Below are 12,458 nucleotides of genomic sequence, written 5' to 3'. Positions count from 1 at the left end.
TAATAACATAAGAACTATAGACCATGAAAAAATAAAAATATTTTCCAGGGTGAGGGTTATTTTTGTTTTTGAAACAGTGAAAACCAAGCCATCTTTGACAGAGTTGTGAATAGTCACAGATGTGCCTGGAGACAGGAGACGTGGGGATAATTACTAGGACAGAATAGGCACCCAGGCGCTCGGCATGCGTGCTTATGCTCACAGACATGCTCATGTGTTGCGGCAGCAGGCATCACCCTCCCAACTACTGTTATTTCATTATATTTGAGTGTGAGTTGTCAATCTAGAAATATATTAATGAATGGAGAGGAAAGAAATTATATAATTATAGACCATCTGAAACAGATAAGAAAGTAAAACTATGAGTTAGAAGAAATCATTACAAATACGAAATTTTGTGATAATACTTGATCATGGCATATAACTAGTTGTAATTATTCTTGAGGAAAAATCACACATTTTTATAACAAATCATACAGCAGGACTTAATTCTGTTCCCATATGGGCACCATAAGTGTATTTCTAATCCTTGGTTAAGTTTAGTGTCTTTAGCACCTCAGTCTCTCTTTTTCTTACTTTAATAGTTAGAAAAGACACATAGTCTATAACTTAGATAGGAGAAAATGGACACAAAAATCTAAGAGTTACCAGTCCCTAGGTATGTGTGAACTTGGTAAATCACTTCATATCCCCTGGAATGAGTTTTCAAAATTTACAAAATGAAAGGTTCTGGCTAATTATTTCCCCCTAGTGCTAATGTCTAAGATTCTATTCAAGAATGTGTTAAACTGTTAAGGAATGTAGATAAAGGTATAGCTTATTCAGTCTAAGTACTGGAGAAAATACAAGAATGAAACTACTGGATGAATAAAAACACCCTTAAGACCTGGAAAATAGTTTGAATAGAAATCCTTAGCAGCCTTGTAATTACATAAAATCAGTTTAATGTTGTTCTCAAATTTGAGTGTGTATTGCAATCCCCCAGAGTACTTGTAAAACTCATTACTGGGGTCTAAACCAAGAGTCTCTGATTCATTTGGTCTAAGGTGGGGCCTGAGAATTCACATTTCTACTTAGTTCCCAGGAGATGCTGATGTGGCTGGTTCAGGAGCCACCCTTGGAGAACCACTCATATAACCTACACTTTCAATTTTAGGATTTTAAAGTGCTCTGGTTTTAAAACTTTGATAGATGGTTTTTTATTTAGCATGTATATTTTAGACTTGTTTTTAAAATTCTATTTATTACTATTATTTTTTAATATTTATTTTATATTGGAACATAGCTGATTAACAATGTGTTAGTTTCAGGTGTACAGCAAAGTGATTGATATATATATATATATATATATATATTTATATACGCACACACATATCTATTCTTTTTCAAATTCTTTTCCCATTTAGGTTATTACATAGTATTGAGCAGAGTTCCCTGTGCTGTACAGTAGGTCCTTGTTTATTTTAAATATAGCAGTGTGGAGAGATTGGGAGTTTGGGATTGACATGTACACACTGCTAGAGTTGTTGAGAATATATGCTACAAGTGAAAAGCACCTGTAACTTCTTAAATGTAGAGCAGTTAATTGATGCTGGTAAATTCATAATAAAGTCTGTATTTCTTATAATCATTAAATCCTTAGATTAGGGTTTTATATAGGCAGAAACAGAATATTTCAATGTATGTTAATGGCAAGAAAATAATAAGTACATTTCAATACAATGGCAGTTGTCAAGTGGAAGCTTTTTCAGAAACACATATGGTCAAGGAAAGAATGCCACTTTTTATGGGGACTCGCTCACCTGTACGTGTAAGGACCTCTTTGCTTAACTTTAATTTTGCTGCTGTTCACTGCCACCTCCTCTGGATTCTGTACATCAAAGATCCAAACCTGTCTGTAAACTTCTGTGCCTGTTTTAACCCAACTTTTAAAAGCAATTGTACCTTCTTCAAGGACAGCTTCCTATGAAAAAGAAAACAAGTTTGGGTTATTTACTTGTAGTCAATATGGGCACTTGTGGGAGTTGAAAACCTTTAGTTAGTCACCGAAAGCAATAAGCTCAAGTACGTTGCTCATGAGAACCTTTGCAGCCTGCCACACGCTTGGAACAGAAATATTTTCAACACCTTACGATAGCAATCTCTTTTAGTTAACCTTTTACAAAGAGAATCAGTGTGTAATATTGTAGACATGTCTGTCGATTGTAAGGCCAGCCACTGGCAAGCTTTAGAGTGACCCTATGGCAATATTGCGAGAGTTCGTAACACAACTTATTAAGCAAATTTTATTAAACTTTTTCCAAAAAATTCTTATCAGGTCAAACATTAACCTCTCCTCTGCCTTCAGTGAGTTAGACTGAGGAGGCAAAACAGAAAAACTGAGAGAAAAATGTAGTGGTATTGGAAGCTTTTTCATTTTCTTCAAATCTTGGACAGTTCCAGGGAAGATTATCACTTAACATTTGTCAGACTAAGAAAAACACAAATTTCGCTTCTCCCCTTCCAAACCCTGCTCAATGAGGCTTTCCTAACTCTCAGTACATCTGCAGAAATCTATTAGTACGTGTTTCCAAAAATTACAACAGTCTGATTCGTTACTATTAGGTTACTACATTTTAGATAAAAGAATGAAAAAAGGACATGTCCTATTATTCTTTTGTGAAATCCATTAAAAATCTTTGATGCTCCTTATAGTAAAGACAGATACAGAAAAAATACCAATGACAGAATCCGAAAGCCCTACATTAGAAATTGGCTCCTGTGCTTTAGGAGCTGGGACTGAGGAGAAAGTCACCAGATTCCTTGGGTCAATTTCAGTATCTGTAAAACAAGGGAATTATAGATGGTCTCGTGGTTTCCTTCCAAGGCTTTCACTCTCTGGGCAGGAAGCCTCTGAAGCTCTAGTAGCTAATGCAGACAAAGGTGACTTTGTAGCAGGCAGTGTTTCCAAGTAAGCACCTTGGGAGGAATGCCCAGGTGTAAAGCTCCAACTTACCTTAGTGCTAGAGGAAGAGGGAGAAAAGTATTGCACACAAAATGAGCCTAACAAGACCCATGATTACAGGGACAGTCTGACCTGTTTGTTTCCTTCACCTGCTTTCATAGAATGATGGATCAGGAAAGGACATTGGACATTAGCACATTTTCTAGGAGAGCGTGCTGAGGCTCTGAGAAAGCAGGTGTCTGGCCCAAGGGTAACCGAGGCAAATACCTAGAAGTAGAATCATGACGAGGATCCTAGTCTCTGACCCTTAGGCTGGTCCTCTTTTACACCGTGTTTTACTATTTTTTGTTCCTGTCACCTCTGCACTTAGTTGGTAGAAGTCAAGTTAAGTTTCATAGCTTCAGGAAACTTTACTTATTACTTAGTGGAGAAATAAGGGAATTCCTTAGAGAAGAACAGGGCATCAGGTATAATGCCTTTACAAAACCCTGTGCTGTTGCAATCCTTTTACACTGGGTACATTGGAGCTGCTAAAGTGATGTTAGATCTTACTTTTTTACAACAAATTATCCTTAAAAAATGCTTTATTGCTCCTAAAAATCTTATTTCCATAGTAAGCTGAAAATTAAGACAATATTGCACATAGATAAAGTATTATGGCTGTTCCTCTAAATGTAAAGGTGTTTACGAGGGTGTTGAAGCTGAAATCTATACTGAAGTTGAAATCTGTGTTAATTTACCCATTTCAAGAAAACACACGAGCCTACACATTATTACTCTCACACTAGTGATATAAGAATCTTAAGGACTAATATAATATCAGTTGTTTACCATGTACCTCTCAAGGCACATATTTTGTTTCAGTTCTTAATGAAAGGAACTCTATAAGTACTTAAAGAATTGAAAAGGGACTGTGACAGAATGTACTTGGCAGGACAGAAAACTTCCTCATTCTAATGGTTATGCATTTAATATCAAAAGGCATTGTAAGCATATCATGTCTTTTTTCTAAAAGCCACGAATCACTTTGCCTTATTTGTTCATCTAGAGATATTTTTTCAACTGGGAAAGCTGAAACGCAAAGAGTTGAAATGAATGCATTGAATTATCAGCTATTAGAGTTAGGATCATCTAATTTCATCCATTTTTTAGAGGTAGAAGTAGGTCCTACAGAAAACAGATGTCCGATTCAATATTGTATGACAATTTAGTAGTAGATAATGGAGAATCAGGTCTTTTACTACAATTTTGTGTGGTTTGCATAACACCACGATTTGTTCACAAAGAAAAAAATACTGAAACAGTCAGAATAGGAATGCATTTCTTCTGATCCTAACACTACTATATGTACTAGAAAATCGTATAGACCTCATTGACTACTAAGATTATTTTATCATCAGTTCCTCTAATTTTAAAGGGAGCAAAAGTTTTTATGTCCTTTGTGAATTTAAGAGGCCTTGATTTTAAATTGACTTTGGACTATCTGTCTATTTTGCAAATCTTTTGCTAAATTTGAAGTACAAAGGTGTTAATTATGTGTATAGAAAAAGTAATATAATTTAAGCTCCTCGCACTTGGCTGATTCAGCCCTAGCAATGACTGGATTCCAGCCTGATGACTCTCACGTGGCTTGGCCTCCAGCTGAGTTGAAAGACATTTACCTTGAAACTTCTACATTTGCTACATTTTGTTTACCTTGAAACTTCTATTTTGCTACATTTGCTAATTTGAAAGCAGACGTTGGGAAGAGTAATAGTTTTTATCTAGTCACATGGTCATTTGATTATTGCTGTTACAGGAAAACAGTACTCATCCACATGACTGGCAACTTTAGTATAACTATTAAAATGTCCTTGATATCTTCCTATGCATGAAGTATGTAGAGCACGTATGTCAAAAATATATTGTCCCATTTCTCAAGGCTCTTATAGTGTACAGGAGACAGTATCATGTGTAGCATATTTTAATCTATGAGTTGATTTCCTTACCCTACTTCCAGCCTGACCAAGTCCATTGGCTTCTTTACTCAAAGCCTAGAGTGAAGTGGTTAACAATGAAACAAGATGCTATGAGTTTGATCCCCAGTTTGGTCATGTGCTAACCATTTAAACTTGGGCAGGTTATTTAATTTTTTTGTACCTCAGTTTCCTTATCTGTAAAATGGGGTAATAATAATATTAAGTTGAACTATATGAAATTAGTATTTTTCAAAGTCAGAATAAGTAGAACATGGTGTAATTAAATATTTATCCTCATGGGTTGTTATAGGATTTATTAAATGTGAGCATTTAGAACAGTGTTAGCACATAGCAGGCATTCAATAAACGTTGGCTACTGTTATACAAATCCTGTCCACCCCTTTGAAGGAGAACTCTCATCTCACTTGCTTCCCGTCTTGCTTTAACTACTTTGCTCTTAGCATTACTGTCTAAACCAGTTATGTGGCAATAACATGTAAAATCCTGTAGCACTTCCTTTTCTGCTATTTAATTATTTATATATTTATTCTCCATCCAGTGAAATCAAAACTTCCTTAAAAAGCAGAAACATACTGAAAATAGTTTTCATCTTCTCCACTCACTACCAAAATCTGTTCTATTAGGGACCAATTACAAGCAGTTTCCACGTCCAAAAATTTTTCTAATATGTGTATATATTATGCACATGCATGTGTGTACAGGCTGAGAGAAAAATCTTTAATTTGCTTCTTGGTGTTCTGCAGTTAATATCATAAGGAAATTAAATTAAAATTTATTTTAAATTACCTGTGTTATACAGTATTCACTAAGCATTTGCAAGTGATATGAAGAATGTCAACGTGACAAATTATCCTTTGTAAATAGTGGCAAAACTTTGTCCTTTTTCTGAAGTCCTTTGGTAGTTTCTACTCTCCACATACATGGCAGCTCATGCCATTGACTTTTAGTCTGTCTAGCAAGATTGCATAAACCTGCTGGTCCAGAAAAATCTACCAGGAATCATAGTCTAAAATACTGGTAAAAAAAAAAAATAGTTTTCAGCTATAACGCATAAAAATCATGAAGTCCTTAAAAAACATCCCTGGGGCTTCTCTGGTGGGGCGCAGTGGTTGGGAGTCCGCCTGCCGATGCAGGGGATGCGGGTTCGTGGCCCGGTCCGGGAGGATCCCACATGCCACGGAGCGGCTGGGCCCGTGAGCCGTGGCCGCTGGGCCTGCGCGTCTGGAGCCTGTGCTCCGCGGCGGGAGAGGCCACAGCGGTGAGGCCCGTGTGCCGCAAAAAGAAAAAAAAAATCCCTTGGAAATAAACAGTAAAGAAATATGAAAATATATATATATATATATATATATATATATATATATATATATATATATATGAAGTAAACTGTATGGACTATTTTAGGCCATTTCAAATGCTGGAGTCTGGGGACCATCTTTTAGAATTGAAAGGTATCGTAGAGTACCAAATCTATACTTTAAAAATTAGATAACATCATGAGATGATTTTCTGATCTGTTAAAATGAAGCACTTTAATTCGTCTTTTTTTTTTTTAAATAGTGTTTGTATGCAGGTAATAACGTTCCCAATTTGGTATTAGTCAATTAAATGAAGCAAGTAATCTGCAATGATTTCAATGGTAAACAAAAACTGACCAGTACTAAAACTTGTATATATTTGTGAAATAACAGCATTAGCTTAAGTGCTCTTGAGGTAGGGGTAAAACACTTGGCTCACTGGGTTTACACATAATTCAGAGATGTGACTCCTACTGTTGGCCAGTTTCTCTGTCTTTTTGTCTCTACATTCAGACTCTCTAGAAAGTGAACCTATTGCTTAGTTTTATCTGTAATCTCTATAGTAATGATCAAATCTCTCTGAGCACTGACCTTTGAAATACATCTGATGTTCATATCAAATCACTTCTAAAACCTCTGTTTTTTATTCTTCTAAGGAATACATCCCCTTCAATAACTCAACTGGTTATCTTACAGTTTGCAACTTTCACTCCTCTCCCTATTTAGTCCTTTTATTCCATTGTATCCCATCACCCATCAGTATATGTACTCCACCACAGTAGACCAGAGTGCCTTTTATTATGTGCAGACTGTGCAATAATCTTATTAAAAGGGAGTCTTAAACGACACGAAAAAAAAGCTGGAAAAAGAAAAACACGTGGAGGCTATATAACGTACTTCTAAACAGCCAATGGATCTCTGAAGAAATCAAAGAGGAAATCAAAAATTACCTAGAGACAAATGAAAATGAAAACATGATGATCCAAACCTATGGGATGCAGCAAAAGCAGTTCTAACAGGGTAATTTATAGCTATACAAGTTTACCTCAGGAAACAAGAAAAATCTCAGTTAAACAACCTAACCTCACACCTAAAGGAACTAGAGAAAGAACAAAAAGAAATCCAAAGTTAGTAGAAGGAAAGAGATCATAAAGATAAGAGCAGAAATAAATGAAATAGATACAAAAAATAAACATCAACAAAACTAAAAACTAGTTCTTGGAAAAGATAAATAAAAGTGATAAACCTTTAGCCAGACTCATCAGAAAAAAAAGAGAAATGGCCCAAATCAATAAAATCAGAAATGAAAAAGAAGTTACAACCAACACCACAGAAATGCAAAAAATCATAAGAGACTGCTGTGAACAACTGTGTGCCAATAAATTTAAAGAATATTTCTTTCAATAAAAAATGGTATATATGTATGCAAAAAAAAGCATATCAACATACTCTTTGGACATAATTAAAAGCAATTATTTCTTTTAATATGCATACCTAATATAGTTTTTTATCAAAATTTGGATATTTAGACTTAAGATGACAGTGCATTCATATAGAATATACATCATGCTTTGACCATTTCTCTATCATGTAGAGTTTCAATTATTCATTATCACCTTTGTGTCGAAGACACAGAATTGCCAGTTACAATGAAATATAAAACAGGCACCCTAAGCCAAAAAGGGATGGAAGATAGAATGAATCAGGATGACAAGAAACATTCTTGATAATACTTGTACCTTTTTAACTGTCTTCTCAATAAGCATGTCTCCAACTGGCATTAGAATACCTCCAAACACAGCCAGGACTGCACCAATGACAGCACCAGCGATGAGCCCACAGTTTCGATCGCAGCCCATTTTTCTTGTTCAGGGGGACAGCTGAGGTTCAGCACCTGCTTCTTTCAAACTCCCAGGTCTGATGAACGTGGTTTCCAGGAGGTCTGGTTCTATCATTGGAAGGAGATCATAAAGCAGAAACTTAAATACCAGTAGAAAAAGATCAAAGTAAACATGCAACTGAAACAGATCATTTTGCCAGTTATAAATAAACAGATGCTTTTTTTAATATATAAACTTTCTAGGTTTTGTCCTTTCTTAATTTGAACTACCTACCAGTGGTAGAAGTAATACATATTGTCACATAGAGCATTTCTTTAAATTTCTCCTCTTTTAAATTTTCTTTCTATGGATGATTAACACACTGAAATATTAACTAAGGAGAATATGCTTACTGTACTCTCACCCCCTGCCTAACTTCCATCAGCTTGGGACACTTATGAGCATCTTTATCCTCTATCTGGCTTCTCCACTCAAACACAACCATCTGTCTGCACCCTACCTGGAGTTCTCCTGCAAACTGAATGTGGGTGGACTGATGTCTTTTCCATCCAAATGCTAAGCAAGTACAGTGACAGATGTTTTCTTTACTATTCCTTTTTCACAAATAGAAAGATAGGGATTTTATAGGAAATGATCTGATGAGTCTGCGAAGAAATCATTTTTTCTAATCATTTATAAGCTATCTGTTAAAACAGAAAAGCATGGGTAAGTTGGGAAAATAATACTAGAATAGTCTCTAATATCATCAAAATTATAAGCACCATTAAAAGAAAATTCCACTGTCAGGAATATTGAGTTCATGCCTGAATTCTTTCTTATGCACAGTGTTGAAAACACTGAAATATTTTAAAGAAGAGTATTTTCAATTTAATTTTTAGTAACTGACTTTTAGATAGTTGTGAGGTAAAAAAGATTTGAAGAAAATATGTAAGGTAGAGGATACCTAGTTTCTGTCACAGCATTGGTTTCTTACTAGTCTCAAATGAATTTTTTAACATATTCAAATGCAATATTGTTCATTTTGGACAGCTGACTCATGCCAATTCTGTTAAAATATGTAGATTGTGTCAGTATGTATTTCACCTAGTCAGTCTTATCTTTGGTATCTTCATATAATATATGCTCCTTTCATAAAGATTGAAAGAAAACTCTTAGTGGAATTGGTAGATCCTTCTGTAACAAAGTTAGTAAGAATTTGCTATTCTAGTGTTCAAAAACCTGTTCATTTGAGACATTTTGTTTGCAACAGCATTTTTTAAAATGGGGTTGACCTGACATTGATAAATGGAATGTGCTTTGTATTTATAAAAAATTATTCCCTGCTTCAAAATGCCCCTGGCAAAGGAAAACAAAAGTGCCAACAGAATGGAGGCTATAGACAGAAAAGACACACAAACAATATTTTTGTCATCCTTGTGACTATAATAATAAAACTTATATTTTGTTATGGTCTCAGTTTTTCCCTCCCTAGCTTTGTAGTGGTAGAAATACCGCTCTGATGATTTTATTAGTATTTCTCTTCACTTGAGGAACCATTTAATTCTTTTAAAGTCTTGATATTAATTAATTCTTTAAGAAAATAAGGAAAGTTAGGTTTTCCCCCAAATGTATAACAAAATTATAACCATTTTTCATGGCATTTTTTTTATACACCAGGTTCTTATTAGTCATCAATTTTATACACATCAGTGTATACATGTCAATCCCAATCGCCCAATTCAGCACACCACCATCCCCACCCCACTGCGGCTTTCCTCCCTTGGTGTCCATACATTTGTTCTCTACATCTGTGTCTCAACTTCTGCCCTGAAAACCAGTTCATCTGTACCATTTTTCTAGGTTCCACATACATGCATTAATATACGATATTTGTTTTTCTTCTTCTGACATACTTCACTCAGTATGACAGTCTCTAGATCCATCCACGTCTCAACAAATGACTCAATTTTGTTCCTTTTTATGGCTGAGTAATAATCCATTGTATATATGTACCACAACTTCTTTATCCATTCATCTGTCAATGGGCATTTAGGTTGCTTCCATGACCTGGCTATTGTAAACAGTGCTGCAATGAGCATTGGGGTGCATGTGTCTTTTTGAATTATGGTTTTCTCTGAAATATGCCCAGTAGTGGGATTGCTGGATCATATGGTAAATCTATTTTTAGTTTTTTAAAGAACCTCCATACTGTTCTCCACAGTGGCTGTATAAATTTATATTCCCACCAACCGTGCAAGGGTTCCCTTTTCTCCACACCCTCTCCAGCATTTGTTGTTTGTAGATTTTCTGCTGATGCCCATTCTAACTGGTGTGAGGTGATACCTCATTGTCGTTTTGATTTGCATTTCTCTAATTATTAGTAATGTTGAGCAGTTTTCATGTGCTTCTTGGCCATCTGTATGTCTTCTTTGGAGAAATGTCTATTTAGGTCTTCTGCCCATTTTTGGATTGGGTTGTTTGTTTCTTTAATATTGAGCTACATGACCTGTTTATATATTTTGGAGATTAATCCTTTGTCTGTTGATTTGTTTGCAAATATTTTCTGTCATTCTGAGGGTTGTCTTTTCATCTTGTTTGTGGTTTACTTTGCTATGCAAAAACTTTGAAGTTTCATTAGGTCCCATTTGTTTATTTTTGTCTTTATTTCCAGTACTCTAGGAGGTGGATCAAAAAGATCTTGCTGTGATTTATGTCAAAGAGTGTTCTTCCTATGTTTTCCTCTAAGAGATTTATAGTGTCTGCTCTTACATTTAGGTCTCTAATTCATTTTGAGTTTATTTTCGTGTATGGTGTTAGGGAGTGTTCTAATTTCATTCTTTTACATGTACCTGTCCAGTTTTCCCAGCACCACTTATTGAAGAGACTGTCTTTTCTCCATTGTATATCCTTGCCCCCTTTGTCATAGATTAGTTGACCATAGGTGCGTGGGTTTATCTCTGGGCTTTCTGTCTTGCTCCATTGATCAATGTTTCTGTTTTTGTGCCAGTACCGTACTGTCTTGATTACTGTTGCTTTGTAGTATAGTCTGAAGTCAGGGAGTGTGATTCCTCCAACGCTGTTTATTTCCCTCAAGACTGCTTTGGCTATTGGGGGTCTTTTGTGTCTCCATACAAATTTTAAGATTATTTGTTCTAGTTCCGTAAAAAATGCCATTGGTAATTTGATAGGGATTGCATTGAATCTGTAGATTGCTTTGGGTAGTATAGTCATTTTCACAATATTGATTCTTCCAATCCAAGAACATGGTATATCTCTCCACTTGTTGGTATCATATTTAATTTCTTTCATCAGTGTCTTATAGTTTTCTGCATTCAGGTCTTTTGTCTCCCTAGGTAGGTTTATTCCTAGGTATTTTATGCTTTTTTTTGCAATGGTAAATGGGAGTGTTTCCTTAATTTCTCTTTCAGATTTTTCAACATTAGTGTATAGGAATGCAAGGGATTTCTGTGCATTAATTTTGTATCCTGCAACTTTACCAAATTTATTGATTAGCTCTAGTAGTTTTCTGGTGGCATTTATAGGATTCTCTATGTATAGTATCATGTCATCTGCAAACAGAGACAGTCTTACTTCTTCTTTTGCAATTTCTATTCCTTTTATTTCTTTTTCTCCTCTGATTGCCGTGGCTAGGACTTCCAAGACTATGTTGAATAACAGTGGTGAGAGTGGATATCCTTGTCTTGTTCCTGATCTTAGAGGAAATGCTTTCAGTTTTTCACCACTGAGAATGATGTTTGCTGTGGGTTTGTCATATATGGCCTTTATTATGTTGAGGTAGGCTCCCTCTATGCCCACTTTCTGGAGAGTTTTTATCATAAATGGGTGTTGAATTCTGTCAAAAGGTTTTTCTGCATCTATTGAGATGACCATATGGTTTTCCTTCTTCAATTTGTTAATGTGGTATATCAGATTGATTGATTTGCATATATTGAAGAATTCTTGCATCCCTGGGATAAATCCCACTTGATCATGGTGTATGATCCTTTTAATGTGTTGTTACATTCTGTTTGCTAGTATTTTGTTGAGGATTTTTGCATCTATATTCATCAGTGATACTGGTCTGTAATTTTCTTTTTTTGTAGTATCTTTGTCTGGTTTTGGTATCAGGGTGATGATGGCCTCATAGAATGAGGTTGGGAGTGTTCCTTCCTACACAAGTTTTTGGAAGAGTTTGAGAAGGATGGGTGTTAGCTCTTCTCTAAATGTTTGATAGAATTCACCTGTGAAGCCATCTGGTTCTGCATTTTTGTTTGTTGGAAGATTTTTAATCATGGTTTCAATTTCATTACTTGTGATTGGTCTGTTCATATTTTCTGTTTCTTCCTGGTTCAGTCTTGGAAGGTTATCTCTTTCTAAGAATTTGTCCATTTCTTCCAGGTTGTCCATTTTATTGGCATAG

General features: G+C 35.4%; 1 protein-coding gene across 4 annotated transcripts in view; it reads right to left on the bottom strand.

The window, feature by feature from the left end:
* The window catches only part of LOC309966452 (platelet glycoprotein 4-like), a 55,939-nt gene that overhangs the window by 26,531 nt on the left and 16,950 nt on the right, over positions 1–12,458 (bottom strand). For 3 of the 4 annotated variants that reach the window (XM_082846513.1, XM_082846514.1, XM_082846515.1), the window contains exons 2-3: positions 7,958–8,166; positions 1,803–1,963 (exon numbers count right to left, since the gene is read on the bottom strand). In XM_082846513.1, coding sequence (XP_082702639.1) covers positions 1,803–1,963; positions 7,958–8,077 — 281 coding nt within the window. In that variant the 5' untranslated portion in view covers positions 8,078–8,166. Of the gene's footprint in view, positions 1–1,802; positions 1,964–7,957; positions 8,167–12,458 lie in introns of those variants that run through there. The other variant, XM_082846516.1, reaches the window with a different exon arrangement.

Source organism: Leucopleurus acutus (assembly GCF_964270905.1).
Source record: "Leucopleurus acutus genome assembly, chromosome: 9".
NCBI classification, from domain to species: Eukaryota; Metazoa; Chordata; class Mammalia; order Artiodactyla; family Delphinidae; genus Leucopleurus; species Leucopleurus acutus.
The sequence above is the reverse complement of the archived record's forward strand: the minus strand, read 5'-3'. Positions and strand labels throughout refer to the sequence as shown.